Source organism: Perca fluviatilis, chromosome 3, assembly GCF_010015445.1.
Source record: "Perca fluviatilis chromosome 3, GENO_Pfluv_1.0, whole genome shotgun sequence".
Classification (NCBI taxonomy): domain Eukaryota; kingdom Metazoa; phylum Chordata; class Actinopteri; order Perciformes; family Percidae; genus Perca; species Perca fluviatilis.
In genome coordinates, this window is record NC_053114.1 from 37,212,544 (window position 1) to 37,235,813 (window position 23,270).

At 40.3% G+C, this 23,270-nt stretch overlaps 1 protein-coding gene across 5 annotated transcripts in view; it reads left to right on the forward strand.

The window, feature by feature from the left end:
• The first annotated feature begins 2,516 nt into the window (after positions 1-2,516).
• LOC120555630 (granule associated Rac and RHOG effector protein 1-like) overlaps positions 2,517-23,270 on the forward strand; it is a 35,948-nt gene continuing 15,194 nt past the window's right edge. The window contains exons 1-3 of one of the 5 annotated variants that reach the window (XM_039794492.1): positions 2,517-2,582; positions 13,623-14,450; positions 14,603-15,095. In XM_039794492.1, the coding sequence (XP_039650426.1) occupies positions 14,619-15,095 (477 nt within the window). In that variant the 5' untranslated portion in view covers positions 2,517-2,582; positions 13,623-14,450; positions 14,603-14,618. Of the gene's footprint in view, positions 2,583-3,085; positions 3,162-11,979; positions 12,003-13,622; positions 15,096-23,270 lie in introns of those variants that run through there. The other 4 variants (XM_039794489.1, XM_039794490.1, XM_039794487.1 and 1 more) reach the window with 4 other exon arrangements.

The following is a 23,270-nucleotide window of genomic DNA, read 5'->3' on the forward strand; positions in this document are numbered from 1 at the left end:
AGTAACTCAGTGGCATGTAGTTCATTATTGCGGTTCATTCTTCTGCTGCACTTAAATCCTTTTGAAATACACATTAGCTGTCGATATTATAAATAGTCATTGCACAATGCATCATCGCTGACATTACAGACAGCAGTGTATCAAAGTTGCTAAATATTGTGTGATATACAGATACATTCATTTGTATAAAAGTCTACTCTAAGACCCTAATTAACAAAGTAAAAAAGTTAACAACAAGTAACAAATTAGTACTTGAATACACATCAACTCTTCAAATGTATTTTTCATTATTTTATCAGCCTATGATTCCATTCAAATAATATCTTCAAAATAAAAGATGACATACTGGTAGCCTACATTTAAAGTTATTTATTTATACATTTACATAATTATAATTTAAGGAACAAAGGATCGACGTCTTCCCTCCTTTTTTATCTTCAAATTGAAGCTATTTCTCTTTTTTTATATTCATGTGCTCTTTTTTAATGTCTTTGTATAGACAAAAGTATGGAGCTGTGTTTTGTGTGTTTTCAATTGTTAAAAACACAATGAAAACAGTGTTTTCAATATTATATATTTTGTCATTGTTTTAGCAAAGCACAAACCCCAGTAACATTTAACATATCCCTGTAGTGTTCAGTTCTGGCTTAACAAAAATATAATGAAATGTTAGCACCCATTATTAGTTATTTCTCTCATTTACCTAACGAGTGTGAGCCATCAACAACCATTCTGTGTCTGTCATAGTGATCTGGTCAAACACACCAAAGGAAAGAAAAACAATATAGGCCTACATTAGATAGATAGCTTTTTATTATTAGACTCAAGGTCCATTTAAGAAAATAATAATAATAAAAAAAAAAAAAAATTACAACACAATTAAGAACGACAAATACAAAAGAACAGACACAAATTAAAAAAGACAGCTTTACCAGTATTCCCATGAGGGTGACTGGTATCACAGTACTGAACCGGGCCAATCAGTTGTAAAATGACGGAGTTACAAGAAGAATTCAGGCGACTAATAAACTTATACATTAGATTCCTCAGTGAAGCAGATATATAGGCTAATGTATTGACTCCAGCTTGACAAAACAATTCACTTGCACTACACCAGCTTGGTGAGCAGTATGCGCCAACAATCGTTATAAGCAACCCGTAGCTTTTTGAAGCTTGCCTTTTTTTAAACTTGACCCACAAGGGGGCAATGTAAAAAGCAGCACAATACGCTCTAAAGAGGTTTATCTTGACAGTATCAGAACAACATATGAGAACTTTCTGGCGAGCATGTTCGCTTGTATAACATGCATTAGGTATCAACGTTGTATTTTTACACTATACAAACCCCATGAACCCCAGACAAAAACAATTCCAGCAGCAATTTGTGGACCTCCACGCCCCCAAGTGACCGTTTTTTTAAAAAAAGTATCTAGTGCTGGATGTAATATTCTTTATCAAACGATAGAGGGCGGGAAAAGCTTAGTATAGCTCGAACAAATTGTTCTTTTTTTAGGCATAGTCAGAGGGGTAAATCAAAACGACAAGAATAACAGTGAATGGTTTAAGTGATTTGACTGAAGATGGATATCTGAAAGAGATTATCTGAATGGAATCATTAAAAAAAAAAAATCTAATCTAATGACTCAATTATTTATTTAATATTTGGTGACTCACTTTCCATTTTAGAGTCTTAGAGTTTTTGTAGAGAAGCTTTTTTGTTCCTGGGGGGAAACCGTGAATAATTCTTACACCGCTAATGTTTAGATGTGTGTGTTGCGAGGATTTAAACCATTTTAATTTCGGGAATTGCATTTTAATTTCAAAATAAAAGTGAAGATGGTTGGTGATTGGTTGGTGAGTGTGATGATCATTATGACTTAGTACCCCAATATGCTTTTCTGACACTAAACACTTAAATTGATGCACTTATCTTTCATTAATTTGTTATTATGTTAACTACTGAGTAAATGGCTCAGAAGAGAAAAAACAGTATTCTTGATGAAGACTAAAACGATTTACGGAGAAATTATTAGCCTACCCATGCATTCTAGGCTAGTTTTGCTTTAGCATCCTTATTTCTTATGCTTACAACTGCTTCTCCGCCAAAGTACACCAGCAATTCAATGTAATACTAAATATCATATTTGATATACTCTTGGTTCCACTTCCACTTGAATAAGCATGTTGTCCTGCTATATTTTTCCGAATACAATTCTTCCATTATGTTTTAACCTAATTCACATCTTTTTGAGTCTTAAATCAAATTAAAGGGACAGATACCCAAAAATCCCGGGAAAATAGTTTTTTTTCTATGTAGGCATATTAAATTGGTTATTATATGAAACAAGATAGAAAATAATATTTGGAAATTACACAACTGAAAATGCAAATTTAAGTTATTTAAAACCAGGTTTAAAATCCCCACCAAATGTGGACCAGTGATTTAATTCCAAAACGTTGTTTTGTCTGCAACGGTTTTATTGTGAAGGTTTTACCGGAAGTCTTTGTTTTTATTGATGTGGTCTTAACGGTTGTGACACAGACAGGGGATTCGCTGTCAAGAGGGTGGATGCCTAGAGATGGTGAGCGATGTGGTGATTAACTTAACGTCTACTAACATTTTTCTTGTGTTTTACTGAAGCTGTTTGGTTTCCTCTGGGTTACGGCAGTGCAGACGGTTGTTGGCCTATATTGGAGTACCACTGGGCCGCTTACATTTGCTGGTGTTTTCCATGAGCGCTTACAATCGTGTCGCAGAGAGAGCTAGCTGGGTAGCTAACGTTAGCTCGCTTAGCTATGTAGCTAGCCTGCTTAGAACCGATGAAACTCTGATGCGTCCGTTATCGGACGCACCTCACTCTGACATGCATATTTCCATTTAATCTTCATAATTAAAACCGTAGCCCCCCATAAACAGTCAGACAAATGTTTTTAGAGAGGGCTGCAAATACATGTGACATATTGGTGCATCTATACACATATATGGTATACAAACTCAATTTGATCTCTGCTGATGAAGCGCATCCACCGCCTAGGCTAGCGAAGGAGGAGCGATTGGCGGTATCGGTTATTTCTGTTTTCATTGCCACTGGTTTGTATCTGTGGGCGATGCTCCATATTTGATCCACGTTTTTGACAACGGATAGCCGTGGCAACTGCAGGTAAGACAGACTAGTAAGGTAATGAGCTTTAGCGTTAGGAGCAACCAGGTTTGACTGCATGTCTGATAACGGACTTGGGCGTTCTTGGTTGTAAGTTATGCGCTGCAGTGGGTAAAGTTAACGTTAATCGCTCACCGCACAAACATTAATGTAGGTTAACGTTAAAAGAATCGGACGACAAAGTCGTGATTTGCAGCTCGTATGGCAGTGTAATTTATGTCTGTGGTTGATGTTGGACTGGCAATATTAATAGGCTTCAGGGAAAGTGCAGTGTCTGGTTCTGTGTAGCCAGTGGGCGAGTGTCAAAGTCGGGAATGCAGCCGACCTACGGTACCGGGTACCTTACCGTCTGTACGCTGTATCGTTTTTGTGTTACTCGCTTTTCTAACGTTTGGTGTGTTGATGCCGAGGAAGCCTTTCCGGCGACTCTGCATTTAGGGCGTTAAAAGGCCGTATTAATAGCTGCGACATAGTGTTCCCATGACTTGGGCCATGTCATCCCATAGAGTTTCGATGAAACCGGCTAACTGCGCTTGCGGAGATTTTGTTACACCTTCCTGCCAAATAGTGATCGGGGTTTTAAAATAATCCATTAGCAAGTACAAAACAGACCAACTTGAAGTTGCAATATTAAGTATCGAACATTGTTTCGCTGTTGTATTATATATCCAATCGCCCGAGTGTAGCCGTGCTGTGTTTGATACCGTAAGAGAGCAACAGTAACTACTACAGAGGTGCATTTCACAGAAAAGCCTGTAAATACATTTAGGTGATTGAATGTTTTTGGATCAAGCAACAGAATGTCTAGGAATTATTTTGTTTATCAATTTCTGTAAACTGTTTGTACATAATCATACCATGCGAATACAAGAGCAGTACCTTATTACACAACCACAGTGGTGTTTGTAACGTGGCTTTATATATAGGCTCTACAGTACAGATGAGATATCTGGAGTTGCGTTAATATGTAACGTTGCCCCACTTCTGCCGAGGAGCGTAGGTATCTACAGTCTAGCCAGGGATCTGTGTTTTGACATCATGCGGAAAGTGTTTCCTGTTATGGTCGTTGGAGTGTAGAAATTAAAGTAGAATTAACCCTTTAGTTGCCCATAGCATTTGATCATATGAAGAGCAAGGAGATTGCCCCTGATCACAGTCACCGTCTGTGCATTGGATGTCTGAAGGAAAAATGTAAGGTTAGTTATAAGCAGCCAATCTGTTCCCTGGTAGAATCTGAGAGTCAGCTTTCATTTGTCAGTATATCATTCTATTTGACTGGGGGGTTGTTTTTCATCGACAGAATTGGGAAATATAATTGAGCTAGTTTTTTTTTTTTTCTCCCTAATATGGTTGAAGTGATGTTTTGTTTTTGCTGCCTTTTTATAAATCAAAATGTTGTCAACATCGTTGAGAAATATGACGGAAAATTTTTGACCTTTTCAACTTTGAATCATAGGACGTCATTTGTGTTGTTTTTAGTTATAAGATGGTATGGATGTTGTGTTGATGATGTTGAACAGGGGCCCAGTATAGTTTTGGCTGAAATTAAAATCTTAAAGTGTTTATTTTAGATTTTGAAAACTGCTGTCATGTTAAGGTCATTGCCTTCCTTTTTTTGAGTTTTGCAGGCTTGTACAGCTTCCATTGAAACAACCCTGAACCTACATACGTGTTGACATCTGCCACAGCTGTGTCACTACAGAAATGGGTGCTTTGCTCCGCAAAATTCCTGTCTGTGTTTAAGCTCATTCTCTTCAATAGCTTATTCAACTGTGTTCCTGAATGGTAAGCACAGTGAGTAGACTAGTGTTTTTTTTCTTGTCTTTTCTTGTCAGTATTTGTCAACACGTGATATGACCCAGAGTGGCACTTTTCCTTCGTCTAACATTGAATCCGGATGCACATGTTAGGAAGTTGACAAACAGTCACAAGATGACTGTTTGCGCTTGCCTTCGGGTGGAGTACAGGCCTGGCCTGTGCTTTACGCCGTATCCACAGACCTGAATGCTATTTTCTTCAACAAAGAAGCTTTCTAATGTTTCTCTTGCTGCACAGTTTGAGATTATACGGATGAGTGTTACAGAGACGTCTCTGCCGGAGCGAGGGTGGAGTTTACCCAGGTCATGGTATTATTAGAACCTTGGAATTCTAACATATCGTGTATTGATTTTTTATTTTTGTTCTTCTCTCAGATTGGACCAGACAGATTCATTGAGTTTTTTGTTATTATTTTTTGAAGTGCGTGTCTGTGGCCACTAGCTATTTTATCTCTGAAGTTTGATATTTTGACAAAGCTGTCTCCCCGCAAGATAATATCCAAGGAACAGCAGGTGTTACAAGAAGGAATCTAAAACGTTATCTTCAGTTTTTAGCTTCCACTCGGCACCACCTTACAGAAATATTCTAGTTATGTATGGCTTGGTTATACATACATCAGAGTATACATATCAATGTTATCTCAACATTTTGGTACGGATCCCAAGACTGGCTGACGTTAGGGGGTTGGATGATGGGGATCCCGATAAACTAAACTAAACCAATCAATATTTGTTAAAGGCAAAATATGTGTCAAACCATTCTGAATAACGTTTTGTGGTGATGCAGAGACGTCCCAGCCTACAAATCCTATCCAACAGACTAAATTCTCGCAAAAATCGCACTATAATCATTTTAATTAGAATATTTTTCCATGAAAATGAAAATAATGATACAAAAATCATTATCGTGAATCATATCGCAATCACAATATCAGTCAAAATAATCGCTATTAGATATTTTCCTCATATTGTGCAGCCCTAATAAAAATGGTAAAGAAGATTGGACAAAGAAACGTATTGAATAAAAGCTGCATTGTAGGAGTATACGTCTTTTGGTTGTACATCAAATTAGACATCATTACAGTGGTAATATTTTCTGGAAAATCAAAAATAAGCATGTTCTGTGTCAGTTAGCCATGTTGTCCACCTCTAGCCTAACCGTTAAAAACATGGTTTTGATACAGTTCCATCGTTGAGTTAGATAATCTCCACCTACAACAGTTTAGCTGGCCGATGCATCAGAGAGAAACGGGCTTGTTTGAGTTTGTATTGTGTGACAGGATTTTCATTTGGATGCACAAAGCTAACAGCACTATTTGCACTGGTGTGTGGCAGGGAGGCGGAGGTCTGCTTCTTCTGTAGCAGGGGATGTTTCAGCTCTACATCTAGTCCACTGCTGTTTCATCTACTGCTTGGTTAGCACAGCTTATTTTGTACACTTGAACCAAATAGGCTATTTTCTTGGAAGAAGTGAAGAGGATGTCAGTTCTTATCCAGAGGGAAACAACTAGCGAGTTTGCAGATAAGGGGACAGGGCTTGCAGCATGGGAAATATCACCCTTGTCTCCTGGGAAACCAGTTTAGACTTAGTTTGTGTTCAGCTATTTGCCCCTCAGTCAAATGTTCCCAGTGAGATGCATGAATGCTCGTGCATAAGAGATGATCCAGTGAAACCGTAATCAAGGCTCTCATGTAATGTGATACTTGTCTTTATTAATCCCTGCAGAAAATATTTTGCTTTTGTTTAGAAGGTTGGAAGTCAGGCGCCAGCTAAACAGTGAATAGTTGAGCTGATAAAGATTTGGTATGTTGTTCAAGGGCACTACAGCAGTGGCTTGAACCAAGGTCCAATGATTAAAGTATGGTTCCTTACTCCATTACCTTCCTATATCCTGTTGTACTCATACCTTTCAACGTATTCTACACATACTCTCGGTGTTGAAATACAGAGATAGTTTTGCGGTGATCAAGCCTGAATTTCTGACATTCATGGCACATCCATATCCTGTCTCATTTGTGCCTAAATTGGAAGAATACATTCTTACTCTTGTCCTGGCTAAAAATACAGCACTCTGGTGGCTGGCATGCAGCACAACTTGCAACCTCAGTATATAGCCTGCTCGATATAGGCCGAGGGAAGCATTTTCATCCCCACAGGTTGCCACCAGCCTTTCATGAATGGAACTGACGTCAGAGCCTTTCATCACAGTTCTCACTTGTTAAAACCCACCGGTTGGGCACACTAAACCCACTCGACTATACGCGGCTATTCTGAAAAGGATATCTGAGCTTATTCTGTTTTGCTATCAGTTGAATACTGACTGTAAGGAATGTATGCGTGAAAAAGGCTCTGATTAGATCAAATCAGATGGGACTTGTTATGCATTGATGTGTCCATTTAGAATTTCATTATCATCTTAATTCCCTTGGTGACACATCATTTCCTTCTTTCTTAGGATGTTGAAAATATTACTATTTGATTAAGGCAAATACACATGTTGAAATGTGTGTTTGCATATGCGACACAGACCGGTGGGGCCTTCAAAGTATGTCCTTTGTTAGATTAGCGAGTCTGCTATTTTTATTGAAGCCATAAGCTACTTACAATGTCTGTTATGACGGTACAGGTTAGCCTAATATTATCCAGCCTGTTCACCAACTGCATCGGCCTCTTGACTGATACGACTGTTAGGTTTTGTCCTAACTTACTCAACGGTAGTTTGCTGCAGCTGTAGGACAAGTTTCACTACTGCTTTAGAAAGTGCAGAATCTGCCAAAAAAAATACAATCTAGCAGAAGTTGCTGTGATTTCACAGAAAAGTGTATATTCACAGCTTTTTATGATAACTCACTGTGTATCAATGTAAATGTATTTTTAGTTCCAAACCCTCAGATCAAAAATGGGACCAACACAGGATTAGTTGTGGAAACCAAACCAAACGTTACCCTCAAACCACCGAAACCTGCAGCTGCTTAAAAATAATTCCAGGAGTAACACTATATTGATGGTAGAATATCTATCCCTGCAGTTCATTTTAAATCGTAGCCAAGGCCTTTTATTTGTCTCTTCCTCTCACAAAGTAATGCAGCTGCATATGCAAGAGTTTTTTTTTTTTCTTTTTCTTCTTCTGTGTGCTGGTATGAGGAGACCAGGGCCTGCCACAATACTCTCCTTGTGTTCTGTGGGCATGAGGAGCCTGGCTCGGCTCCTGTCGCACAGTTGCTCACGGCACTTGTCCTGTCATTTAGACTGACCTCCTCGACCTGTCTGCTGATTCTCAGACTTGACTGTAGCTTATCTGCTCTGTGGAATGTCTTCAGTGAAGGTCTCCTATCAAATAAACAGCCTTGCTCTTTAAGTTCTTTTGTATTTTTATTCTACACAATGATGTCATATTTTGAGGAAATGTTTTGCGATGTACGGTTGGTTGTCCTGACCTGCTTTTTTTGTGCTCGTTTGAACCCACATTAAGAGTGTTCTGGGGAAATGCATTCCTTTGCTTCATTGGCAACAGATGTAGGGGAGAACATTTTTTTTTCTTCTTTGAGCTGAACCTTTTGGAGTGTCTAAAAACAGTGTGGTGTGGACCGTAGGGCAGCTGTTTTGCCCATGGAGGCTGAAATAGACTTCATGAGAGCGCTAATGTCGGCCCTGTGGCTGGAGCGTCACAGGGCCCGCGTTTGTTTGCAGTGGCAGATGGATAAGGAGCTGTCAGCATGCTTAACAGCTGCCCCATCCACAGCTATTAAACTACCTAGCTGTGATGTGACAGTCACACAGATATGGCCGCAGATCCAAAAGTAACTGCCATTGGTATAATGAGTGCTTGTGACCAGAGGGTTTAGTTAGCCAAATCTGTTGGGAAATCTGTAAGTGACTAAAATATAAGGCAAATGCTTCTCAACAACTGGTGTGGAGGTGCCTTTGAGCAATGGCACTTGTATGCCCGAGTGGAGCTGCTCAGTGGCTAGTACTAGAAGGGTGCAGATGTACTGGGCACCATCCCAGGTGTAAATGTTTCCCATTATGAAAGCAAGGTGGGTTGTTGCGGAGAAGTATGCAAGAATGAAAATTCAATGTCATTTTTTTTTTTTTTTTTTGGTTATTAGATTTACTTAAGTAAAAACAACAAAAAACATTTTGGCGCCTGTTGCTAGAATGCTATCAATTTTGAAGAAAAAAAAGCCCCCTAGTTGTCTGTTGATAGCTGCAGTTTTTTACCCGGAGGTACTTTGCACGGACAGACAGGTAAATCATACATGGTGCTATGATTTACTACATACCCCTACCCAGTGGCATACTTGGTTTGACGTTTTTTTGTTACTGGCGACAGGGAGCTTGCTGCAGGAAACCTTAACCCCCTTCCTGTTGAAGCTGAGCAGCTGACAAGTACGGTGAGTGGGGAGGTAGAGCTAACATTAGCCCCAAGCAGCCCCTGCTGGAGAAAGGACATTAAAGTGGGCTGGCACAACTCCAGTGCATCCGGAGGGACTCTCCTATCACATGTGTTTGTTTGGGTGCAACTCTAATACAGTGAGCCCTGCAACAGGAGGCTGGCAGCCAATAGAGCTACCCCGAGAAGCCAGCAGGCCTCATTAATATTGATGCCATGTCTGGTCCTCTTGGGATAACCGCTGTTTACGGAATGTTAAAGCCAGGAAGGACATGTAGACCACTAACACTCTCTAACGTTACATAGATAATTTATATCTGCCTGGAACAACCATGTAACAATGCAAGTAGCCCACAATTTCTCCTAAAATATCTGTCTCTGTTGTTCAGGCTGAATGACTCACTGTACTTAATCAGTTCCTACCTTTTTCATTCATTCTGAGGTGTGTGAAGCCATAAACTACATCAAACAAGATGAGCTTTTCACTCTCAGAAAAGACAAAGTCCACAGAACTCGTTTAAGCCACAAATGCAGTGTCTCAGTACCATACTACATACCAATATCATACAGCGTATACTTTTGGCAAATCTTCATAGTATAACATTTTTACATTTGATATACAAAAAAATCGATGTGATTTTTATCATGTTTTTACTATCGGAGAACGAGAAAAAGATTTGAGTCAACAGATGTCAAACTGTGACTTGGACTGGAATACCACTGCTAATTAAACCTGCCAAAAACAAACTGTTTTCGCAACGATTCAATATTTAACTTTGGTCTTTCAAACCACCTTCCTAAAGTGGTCTCACCACTGTCCACACAATTAGTTGTAATTATTTCCAGCTGTGAGCAGATCCTCCATTTCATTCTGCATTGCATGTGACCATAGCTTTTCGAAGAAATCCCAAAATAGACAAGTCGATTTGCAAGGCCACATCAACAAAAATGACTGTTACATGATATGTACAAATTGAATGAAAGTTGGCCAGTTTTGTTCCCTATGGTGGCTTGCTGACTAGTTTAGTCTTCTTCCCAACAACCTAATGCACTTATTTTTATTTATTTTTCGTTTATTCACACGTCATCATTAAACACAATTTCAGAAGGTGCAATGATAATATGTAGGCGCGTGAAATGGGGAACCCCAAATAAGCTACTAAAAACTTTTTGGAGGGGGCCAGATAATAAACAGATAATATACAGACACTAAAAAACTCAATTTACACATACTGTATGTTTGTTCTCTTCTCTGTTTATGTATCTGCTCTCAAACTGCCACTAAGTTAACAACAAGTAGGAAGTTCTCGCATGTGCTGTTCACGTGGAAAACGTCCCCCTAAAAGAGCTGGCAATGTACTGTACCTTTTAGTGTATCTGCCCAGAATGTTGGTTGATGGTGTATTTAGTGAAGGAAACTTTTTTTTTTTTTTTTTTTATATATAACTCCTGACTGTAGACTTTTTTTTTTTTTTTTTTTTTTTCTGGAGAGATGGACCGTACAGCTACATTGAGGTTTTGTAGCAGATTAAGTCAATTGGTAATTGCTTCCATAGGAAAACACAAGGGGATGAATCTGAATGAATGCAACTGATAGAACTTCAAATGAGTTTGACAAAGATACTGTATTTAACGTGGATCTGGCTGTCAGAATCGCTACAGATACAAACCCTGCTGAGTGGCAACAGGGTTTGTATCCGTCGTGATATTGATCTGGCACATTGGGTCTGTACATCCTCATACAATGATCTGGGAAAAGTGCTTACCACCGTAAGCTGACAAGCAACCTCTTTTGTGATTTGTAATGTTAACTAGGTTACACTTCAGTTTCTGTTTTGTGGGAAACATAGCTTAGGAAAGCTTTGGAAGATGGAAATAAGTAACACTGGCAGAAGTGTTGTTGCAGTGCCCATGAGCAAGATAAAATCCCATCGGCTCTAGTACAAGTGTGCATGCGTGTGCCTGTGTAAGTAATAACCCTTTGTGCAACTTGGTCTGTAAGGCTGGGTACCGAATTCAATATGTTTTAAAGCACCGATGAAATTGCCCCTATAGTATCGAAAAATGCCTCGTCGTTCAATACCCAATTTCAATAGGAGTAAATCTCATCGTCAGTGAGCCAACAAGCATGCAGCGTCCTTCTACCAAGATCTAATAAGGCTGGTGATTGGCTGTCTAACGTTACACGTCGTAAAGATATGCAGGAAAAACTCTACGTTGTGCACAGAGACGGTGCTCGCATAGTAGGAGCTAAAAAATGGATACAAAGGTTTGTGCTGTAATGTTGTAATTTATTTTTGTTAAAATGGATTTTATAAAATTGGTATCAGGGGAAGTATCGTTTAGGAACCTGTATCAAAGTCACGCCAATGGAACCGGTATCAAAAATCTTTGAACGATACCCAGCCCTACTTGTCTGTAATGTAAGGGTTAAAAAAAAAAAGGAAAGCACATCTCTGCTGTCCCTTCATGGGGAGGTCACTAGTTTCCCTTGGCTTTGTCTCTCTACTTTACGGCCAGGGACAAATGAGGGGGGCCGATTTGTGCCGGGCGCTCCTCTGTTTGTGAAAGGAAGTGAAGTTTGAAGGTCAGAAGAATGTTGGCGTGGATACATAATGGAAGCTACGCATGTAAGGCCACTACGCAGACACAGACACTTAGCATACAATGACAGCAGGATAGATGGTGTTATCTAGTTGGGGACGGTATTCCCCCACAAGTTCTTTTTCCTGACTCATCCCGAAATACAGAAGCTTTCGGCATGGTGCTACAAGATACGAGCACGAATGTTCCACAGAATGATAGCCCTGCTGTGTATCTAACAGATTAGAGTATCATGTTGATGTTTGGTGTGCCATTGGGTGTAATTCCATCAGGAGTGTGTCTGTATCAACTTCGATGCCACTAGGGCTTCACATAGCAAAGGAACCGGTTCATTGATGGACTGTTTTCTTTGAAAGCTACACCTACTAGCCAACAGAACACAAAATCACAATATTCAATCCAGTTTCCCCTCCAAAAAATAGTTTTACCTCCAGATACATAAAGGTTATTATAGACCCTTTTTTTTTTTTTTTATACATGGAAAGGAAAGGTTTTAGAAACTACTTTCTAAAACCAATTTAAGTTTAATTAAAGTCAGCTTTATTGACGCAGGCAGTTTTATTTTGAAGTTTGCATGTTGACATTTTAAATGACAGCAGATCAGAGCTAGTTTTTCTCCTTGTCAGAAATGTCATTAACTCTGTTCAGTCTTAAACGTGGATTTCTAAAATTCAGTCGCCAGCTGACCTTTGGCTGTCTTTGAATGCGATTACTTAAGAGAGCAAGAGATGTGAGACCAAATTCCTCTTGATCTTGACAATGTAAAATATTATATTCATAATCAAGTGGAAATGCCAGAGGGAGAAGGACAAGCCATATAATGCTCGGGTATTGAATGAGAGTATTGAGACTCCTACTGTGGGTCGCTCAACAGACCCCGCAGTGTCTTCCAACAATGGCTTCTTGCAAGAATTTCTCTCTGCAGCTGTGTTCTGCTAAACCAGACACTGCCAGAGATTCCTTCAGAGACGCTCTGTGAAGTATGGTGTTAGTAATCGTCTAGAAATGTTCAACTTTAAGCCACAGCTCTTTACCAAACCGTAATGTAATATTACCACCAAGTTTAGAGAAATGGGCTAAATGTCATCCTCTTTCAAATAGAGCAGAAAAATAAGTTATCTGTCAGTACAACAGTTGATACACCCCACACATATTATGGATGTCACTATTGATAGTCAGGGTTTGATATTATCACTGTATTGATCTATCTAAAACTGAACAAAACTAAATTATTCTGTAGCTTATACTTTTGTAAGCGTGAAACGGGTGTCCTCAACTGCACAACAACTGTGAAATTATGATTATGAACTTTCTCACTTCAGCTTTCAGAGTAATAGCCAATGAGGTTTTTAAACTAGAACATGCGTTATTGCTAAAGCTACTGTTGATATTTAATTTATATTTGTGTTCCTATCAAACAGGCTTGTCATTAAAACTAACGAAATCCTTACATAGAGTATTACTATTTGCCAGTAAGAAAATGCTACAAGTGAAGTAAAGCCTCATAATTGGCCATGTTTTGAATTGTAAAGGGCAGTCCAGTTTTTTTGGGGGTGTAACAGTAAAACGGTTGAAACTCGGCTCATCCTTCCTCTGTGACATGCTGTTAACCTTCTCTTCTGTGTCTCTGCCCTTTCCTCCCTTAGGAAATGACCTAGAGGCCTTACAGATACATTTGTGCTTTTGTCGCTCTAATCTGCATCCGCGGAGAGCAGCGAGATCTGGGAGCACACTTGTTTTCGCAGTGAGTAATATCTACCTCAGCCAGCATACAGGGGAGAAACCAGGAAGCTGCTGGAGACTTCAGACAGACAGACGGAGCTATCAGCTGGCCATTCGCTCACTGCCTGCAGAGTTCTGACTGTGAAGAGGATTTGAGACGGACTGGATCTGTCTGCCCTTCACCTCCCACAGCTCCTCTACCAGCTAGTGTACAAGAAACCACATCCTCTGATTCCAGCATTTACTTACTTGTTGTGTTATTTTTTTTTTTTTTTATTAGTCATTTTTCCTCTGTGCTGTTGACCAGTGTCTGATTTTCCTTGGATTCATGTTTGCTTTCAGCTTTTAAAAGGATTTTCTATTTTATTGGTGCAGACTGGTATAGGTTTATATATGTAAATACATATGTGTATGTACTCTATATATAGATATACTGTATGAAGAAGGATTTTTTTTCTCGCCATTCTGAAGGAAAGTTAATGCACTTTAAAACTTGGCTGTAGTGTCACTTTAAGTAAATTAAGGAGTGTTTTTGACTTTTCCTCCCCTATTATGATAATTTAGTTTGGAGCTGGAAACAGAGAATCTGGAGGTGTGTCTGTGCTGTTTCATAAGCTGGGCCTGACGTATCTGCAGCAGGGCTGCATGCAAGCATTTCACCCAGCTTGCCAGTCACTCTTTTGATCGCCCTCCGACCTCTCCCAGTTCTGTCCTGCCTCTCTACAAGGCATACTGAGATGAGCCTCTGGCAGGTGGGATCCATGAGCTGTCTTTTTACGTAACTTGAACAGTTCCAGTACTGTGGACAGGGTTTGGTGTTTTTGGACAAGAGCACTTTGTGTGAGGAAAACAAACTAAAAACAGATCCTTCCGGTGCTGTTGCACCACTTATGTATTGTTGTAGTGCGCAGGAAAGTAAAATGGACTACAAGCGTCGCTTTTTGCTCGGCGGGTCCAAGCAGAAAGTGCAACAGCACCAGCAGTACCAGATGCCTGAGCTGAGCCGGTCCTTGAGCGCCTCCCTGGCCTCCTCTTGCTCTGCCTCTTCGCCCATGGGCACCGGGGTTGGCATGCCCGGCAGCTGCCACCCACCTCCTTCCGGCACCACCACCACCGCAGTTGCAGACATCCAGCAAGGCATCTCCAAATATTTGGACGCCCTCAATGTGTTCTGCCGGGCCAGCGCCTTCCTCACAGACCTGTTCAGCAGTGTGTTCAGGAACTCTCACTATTCCAAAGCAGCTATGCAACTGAAGGACGTGCAGGAACACGTTATGGAGGCGGCCAGCAGGCTGACTGCAGCAATAAAGCCTGAAATCGCCAAGATGTTGATGGAGCTGAGTGCTGGGGCCGCCAACTTCAAAGACCAGAACGACTTCAGCCTGCAGGATGTTGAGGTAGGTGATCGCACATAAGCGCACACCATCTCCACTTGTTGTCACATGATGTTGACTTACTGTAAGTAAAATGTCTCTCTCGTCTACTGTTTGCTCTCCTGGAATGAATTAGTTGAGCTCACAACCTGAGGCACCACATACGTTTATCATATTCGTTTACTCATGACTCGTCTTCGAGAAGCAGTGCTAAGATGCTTAGCAGCACTCTGTCCAAAGGCTAGCTCCATGAATCAGTATTTCCTGGCTCAAACAGGATTCCCCTGCCCAGTGTTAAGCTAGTGTCAGGATCTGCGGGTGAGGTGTGAAAAACACTGAGGATGTGAGAGGGAAAGTCATCTTTTGTCACTGTGAATACCACACCATCTTTCCACAGCACTGAATTTGCTGATGTGAAATGTGAAACATTGAAGCGGAGTTGTTTTTCAGGTGAGGTGATGCACTAAATATCCAAAAGGCTCAGCTGTGTTATGAGATTCAATTTCTCTCTGTCTCCTATTACTTTTTGTAATGTCTCTCTCCTTTACACTGTTGTCTTTATTCATTTGTCCTGTCATGCCTGCTTAATCGAGATAGTTTTAGTTGTTACCTAAAAGTCACAGAGTGATACGCACGCACGCAACGCACGCACGCACGCACGCGCCTGTGTCTGAACATTCATTCCAGACTAGTTTATCTGTGGTTGCCACCGCTTACACAAGAACCAGGTCTGCATCTGCACTGTGTCACATCTTGTATAAATATATTCGCTCATCAGAGTTGAACATGAAAATTTTTGAGAAGAGCAGACCATATGGCTGAGAGAACTAGAAGTCACTAGTAATAATGGCAGTGTAGTAATCTTATAGTTATCAAATTCCCACTCACTGTTTTCTACTAAATCCAGGCTGTGTCAGATCCACTTAAAACCCAGGTCAGGAGGTTAATGGTCTGGTTCATTTCAGGTTACAGCATCAGTTTGAAATGGGCACGTGCAAAATATCTGGGCACGATTATTAAATGCTGCTTGACTGTTCTTGCTTAAGGAAGTCATAATCATGAATTTATAATTGTAATGGAAAATTTAAATTACAGTAATTATCAGAGTAATTCCAATTGGCAATTTGGCTGTAATTGTGCTGCCCTAAGAGAGTCTCTCATGTGGTTCCATCAGAATCAAGTAGCTGTGTTTTCAGCTGTACACCACACCCAAGCAGCCCCCAGCCTAAACCCCATCCTTCCTTAAGATTACCGCATCTGCTTATTTATCCTCCATTTAATACACAGTTGTGAGCCTGTGGAACTCCCTGTGTGGATGACCGTCCTATGTCCCACAGATTAGGAGAAGACGTCCTTAACTGTTTTCTTGCGGCAGCATATAGAGAGTTAAAGGAACACGCCGACTTATTGGGACTTTATCTTATTCACCGTAACCCCCAGAGTTAGATAAGTCCATACATACCCTTCTCATCTCTGTGCGTGCTGTAAGGCTGTCTGACGGCTCCACCGGTAGCTTAGCCTAGCACAGAACATGCAGGTGAATGGTTCCAGTAATCTTACTGCTCCAAATTGTGACAAAAGTGACAAAATAACGCCAACATGTTCCTGTTTACATGTTTTGATTTATAGAGTCACAGCGTGTACAAAAAACAACGTAACATGAGACACAGCCATCTTCTAACCGTATCAAACCGGGAACTATATTCTCAGACAGGCTTGCTGCAAAGCAAATCACTCCCCCCAAGTACTATATTCTTCCACCTGAGAATATAGTTCCTAGTTTGTTTACAGTTAGAAGATGGCTGTGTGTCATGTGACCTTGTTCTTTGTACACGCTGTGACTCTACAATTCACAACATGTAAATAGGAACATGTTGGCGTTATTTTGTCACTTATTCGGAGCAGTAGGATTACTGGAACCATTCACCTGCATGTTCTGTGCTAGGCTAAGCTACCGGTGGAGCCGTCAGACAGCCTTACAGCACGCACAGAGATGAGAAGGGTATGTATGGACTTATCTAACTCTGGGGGTTACTGTGAATAAGATAAAGTCCCAATAAGTCGGCGTGTTCCTTTAAAATTAAGTAAGTATAATGACCTTGTGACTTGAGTTCAGTAGTTTCTGGGATTTTAATTCAGTAATAACAAACATTTGAAAGAGGAAAGGCCAAAAATGTAAAGCCAATTTGTGGAAGTGGATAGTGCAAAATGTGACAAGAAATAGTTCTATAAGAATTCCAGACTGAACCTCCTCTTTCTATGGTCCGTTTACAAACTACTGCAGGGCACTATACAAACCCCAAACACCATAGGAATTCTTTTTTACAATTTACATGTAAATATTGGCTAAACCAAGGCCAACTACACTTAACATGGGAAAGCTTCTCCTCCTCTGGCCTAATATCTTAACCACCATCTTGCCTCAAGTTTCTTCGCTTGCTTGCATTCAGACTCCTCAGAATTAGAAATGAATTTTAGACAAAGAAGAATTCCCCCATTATATCTGATTCTGTGGCACCTGTGACAAAGCAAAAATAATGGCGGTTATCAGTATTTCAATAATCCTTTAGCATGCAGGTACAGGGCTGCGGCCAAGACACTAGAGGGGCTGTAGGACCTCGGTGGATGTGGCTGAGCCCAAAACAGGAAACACTTTTGCGCCGCAGTCAGTAACTCTGACTCTCTGTGGTCTTGGATATGCTCAGATGAATATTAGAGGAAGCCCAAGTCTGTGAAAGTTTAGACCGCATGGCTTGGCACTCACACTTGCTGTCTGGCCCCGGGCATAAAGGGTACATTTGTTAAAGCAGAGAAGTAAACGTATTAATACTTTTATTTTACAATAGTATTATTCCAGTGTGTTAGTTGTTTTAACTTCTGAAACCCTGCACGTACACAATAATATCGTGTTTGTAGAGTAAAGTACAATGTGCCAGATACAAGTGAACAAAAACAGTGGGGGTTAAATGGCACAGTAGTGTGTGTTCTTTTAATCCCAAAAGATGTTTGTTTTCATAGTACAGAACACGGTGACAGGAAAATAAGTGCTGGACATCTGAAATTTATAAATAATAGAAAGTGGGGAAAAAAAGATGAAGATCAAGTGATCCAAATATTGTTCACGTATACCTATTATTACAGGCTTTAGGATTTTGCAATGAGTTATCTATGGCCTAGGTTTGGGTTCACTCATGTAGAGCATTACTTACGAATACATATCTGCACTATCCCAAGTTTTATTTTGGTAGAAGTTCTGTACACTCACAGTATAAACTTGTTTATACCTAGCTTGAAATAATTGCTGCTAAGTCAGCCTGTCCTTTACGATGTGATGTATTTGAGACTTTTGTCTGTAGGAGTGGAGGAATGCTGTCTGGCAGCTGGATGTATTATGAGGTCTTCAAAAAGAACCAAACGCATTTCTGAGTATAGGGAGTTGAGGTATGTGAAGCTTTTCCCCCTGTGTTGCTAAGCTCACATCTCCTCCTCTTTTCTCTTCTCTCCTCCCCCACCCCCTTTTTTTGTATTTTTTTTTTTTTTTTAAACAAAGAGCCCCCAATGGTTTAGGTCAGTGCAGTCTGCAAAACAAACCACTTTTTTTTTTTCTTCTCCAAAATCAGCACTCAAAATCAGGCTGCTTAGTGACTTCACTGCTAAATATGCATTAAAATGTCACATTTAGAGGCTGTAGTGTTTGCCATGCTTGTAAGTTTAAACCACAGAGCAATGACCAGAGGCAGACATAGAAGGCCTCACATGATGAAATGTGGCCATATATACAGTACAGGCCAAAAGTTTGGACACACTTTCTCATTCAATGCGTTTCCTTTTTATTTTCATGACTATTTACATTGTAGATTCTCACTGAAGGCATCACAACTATGAATGAACACATATGGAATTATGTACTTAACAAAGTGTTAAATAACTGAAAACATGTCCTATATTTTAGATTAGATAGAAGTAGCCACCCTTTGCTTTTTTTATTAATAAGGGAAAAAAATCCACTAATTAACCCTGACAAAGCACACCTGTGAAGTGAAAACCATTTCAGGTGACTACCTCAAAAGAGGTTATTATTTTGAACACAAGTTGGATTTAAACTGCTGTTTACAGGTTGGTGTAACAACATTTCTGGGCGCGGCTACTGTTTTCAGTTCCGACCAAAACAGGTTTAAAAGTACCCCCTGGAGTTTTTTGTCAACTAGTGGTGCTATGGAGCAATGTGATACACATTCCTACCGATATTTTCATGCTATTTGAAGGTCTGACGTGTTTCAAAACAAAAGTAAGTAAAATAGATAGTAGGTGGCAGTGACATGCACGCAAAGGCACATGAAGACTGTAAGCTGGAGAACATGGATGTAAACAATGCAGGAATTGAATCACAAAAAAAAACAAGGAAGGCAATGCGTTTGTTAGACCTCAAGGATATACGCAATGTGTTTTGGTGAGAAATAATGAATGTAAACATAACTTGTGTTTTGTTTACAAGAAAAATCCACCGGGCACCTTTTTTTTTTTTAAACATCTGTTTTAGCCCAATCATGTCCTTTTTTTATTTTTATTTTATTTTATTTAAAAAAAATTTTTTTGGAAGAATTTCTTAAAGGGATACTTCACCGATTTAGCATTCAGCTTTGTATCAGTAGAAACCCGATAGTATTTCTGAATGACCGTGCCTCCCTCCCTCATGTCCCCCTGAGATGAGAGATTTCTGCATTTGGGGCCTGGAAAAAATCTTCCGATGACGTAAAATGACGATTTTTGCGTCATTGGAAGATTTTTGGGCCAGAGGCAAAGGACTACAGCCAGTAGTAGGATCTACTTCCGTATGTTTTCAACACGCCCACAGGGGTTGGACTGCCGAGGCCGAGGTATTCCGAATGAAAACGACTGTCAGCCATCTTGAATCTTTGCTAAAAAGGCTTTCGGTTTCAGCAGAAAACATTTACAACAATTATCTGCATTCAAACTACCGGACGTGTACCACCGGGATATATCGGTACAGATCGGAGAATATGGAGGAAACGTTATTACAGACGCAATACTCGGCACACTACGTGAGCTTCGCCTGCACGGAGACCAGCGGTGTCGCTCAATGCCGCTAGCCGGCTAGGGGACATCCTCATAGGCTAGGTGGAAAGCTAACGCTAGCTGTCCACCTGTCCCAGCCATCCTGCTTGCAAGTGTCTGCTCATTAAACAACAAGCTGGACTACATCCTCCTTCAACGAAAATCCCAACGTGAGTTCAGTGACTGCTGTGTTTTTGTTGTTATATACTCTGTGTTTAGCTACACCAATGCTAGTATGCGTTAGCTGAACTTTACGGATCCTGCTTGCAAGTGTCCGCTCATTTAGACCACAAACTGGACTACATCCAACTTCAACGACACTCCCAACGTGAGTTCAGAGACTGCCGTGTTTTTGTTGTTGTGGAAACCTGCCTGAATAGTGTACTGGACTGTCCAGCTACCAGGCCTGCTAGCCCTCCGAGCTAGAGATGCTCTGTCGCCAGGTAAAAGAGGTGGGCTGTGTTAACACCGAGTGGCGCAGAAATGTGGTGATTTGTATCCATTTAACTGCTAACTGCTGGTGGAGTTTGTGACTGTTAAATGCCGACCATTCTACATTACACGCTAATCGGCTGTGTTTTGCTTCGGTGTTTACAGCCCACCAAGCGCTTAATGCTAGTATGCGTTAGCTGAACTTTACGGAGCCTATAAAGTGTGTGTACTAAATGTAGCCTGTTTCGTATGTCGTTTTTATATAATGTCGTTTTTATATATGTTAAATGTGTAACACCACTTGAGTCACGATGAAACGTTGTTTCGGTGTATATGGTTGAAATGACAATAAAACACGCTTTGAGTTGAGTTGAATGCCTCTGTCGGTCAATGTGGGGGGGGGGGGTTTGGGGGGAAAAAAACAAAGCAAGGTGCATTCTGGGATTTGGTGTTTCTCATCCATATAAGACCAAAACACATTTTCTGGCTTTTCTCGGCCTAGAAGGCACCAATTTCAATTTTTTTTAACATTTCTACTACATAAGTGACCCAATTTAAAGATATATTCAGCTTTCCAGCGGTGAAATATTCCTTTAATTTATTACACTTGCTCATTAAGCTGATGAGATTATATCTAAAATGACTTTAGAGTGCCATAGTAAAGTTAGTTTGTTTGTAGAGTACCAACATACTGCATGTAAGTGACCAGTTTTAGGACATTTAGAGTTCAAGCCTTTGTGACCTTCCTGTTTCCCTGGAATGATTGTGTCAAAGGGAAGACCCAGAAAAAGATAAAGATTTACCATCGACATTTACCAAAGAAAAGCTCCTTGTTTGTCTAGAGCTCAAAAACACCTCTCTCCTAGAGTCTATGCACTTATAATGAATGTGTTCTCAGAAAATAAAAGTATAGATATTGATTGATTCCTGATTCGCCTCGTTTGGGCCTGAGAGGGGCCCAACGTCGGCTTGGCTCTGCTGCACTCTTACTTCTCATATTTTCCATGACTGTGTGGGATACTGCACAGCTAATCACATGTGTTATCCATTATCTTGGGCTGTAGCCATGGCCTCCTTTTTTTTTTTTTCCTCACTTGGTTATTGTTGATGACTCCGAAACACTTTTGAGCTACTTTTGATCTCATTGTCAGCATGTGTTCGTGCTATTTTGTGATCTTCTTAAGGATACACTGCAGGTGATATCAGTTTGCTTTATTTGGCCATATGTATTGTGTCCAAGCTTCATTATCAGGCTATATGTGTCTTCTGTTATCTATTATTTGTCTGCTTTGCATACACACTAAATCCCCGTTGACTGATTGAGTATTGGATAGTTGCTCAACGTCAACAGCAGGAGCAGGAATTTCCCATCTTGTGCACACTGGATCTGCGCCTGTGTTTATTAAGCCTCCCAGAGTCCGCTCAGGCCATGCAGTGGGATAGGCAATATATCGTCCTATTTTACACATGGGTCTGAGTTTAAGGACACAGACTTGCATTTTACAGCTGTTGTTTTTATTGGCCATGCTAGCAGCACGGCTCAAGTAATGACAATATCGGTCCGTTGGCCTGTTATTCTGTCCCGTCAGTCGGTTAGTCTAACATTTTTTGGTAAATTATTAATAGTGGAAATATCTTAACAACTACTATTTTGTACAGACATTCATGGTTTTCAGAGGATAGGTCCTGGTGACTTTGATGATCCTCTAGCGCCACCAGCAGGTTGACATTTTTGGTTTTTAATTTAAATACCTCAACTATTAATGGATGGATCGCAGTGACATTTGGTACGGACATTCGTGGTCCCCAGAGGATGATCTGTAAAAACTTTGATTACATTGCCTTTCATCTAGCTCCATCTTCAGATCAGTCAGGTGTGTCCAGTGTGTGCTTTATGACTAAATACCTGCAAAACTAAGGACATTCCCATCACCCTCAGCTGTACTGTGTTTAGTGCTAATTAGCAAATGTTAGCATAACACCCTAAACTCTCCTGTCTTAGGTTGCATTTCAGTAGTACTTTGTTTTACCAATCATACACACTTTTCTTGCTAAAACCTAGTGGATATACTGAACTGCCACATAATACAAAAAGTATAGACCTGTTGTGGGCGATAACACACAACAAAGTGGACAATAATGGACCAGTTTGAGGCTAGAAGCATCTTCGGAGTCCAATTGTTTTTGTATTTTGGGACCCCTCATGCATTGTTGTGGTCATACGATGACAATTAGACTAAAGAAAAGCTCAATACCTACAGTAAGTGAAACGGGCCACAAACCCAACAATTTGCTTTTATGATACTATTTTTAATCTGTTTATTCTGGATATCAGAGATAATGGGGATATTCCTATCTTTCGGTTATTTTAAATATTTTTGGGGGCTTTTTACCTTTTCTATTTCACAGTGAACAGTAGAGAGGTGACAGAAAAATAAAGGGAGAGAGAGGAATGACATACAACAAAGGTCCCTGGCCGAATCAAATTAGGCATGTTGTGATAACGGTTTAAACTTTTACAGTAAGTCCACTGCATGGAATGACAAAACAATATAGCATCTAGCAAAGTCCTGGCTCAAATATTCCATAAAGGACAAAGGATTCACCATCACATTCTGTTTTATAGTTATGGAAACAATGAACTTTCCAACAAGTGCAGGTTTCAAGCCTTTTAGGCACAGTTTAGTTTTG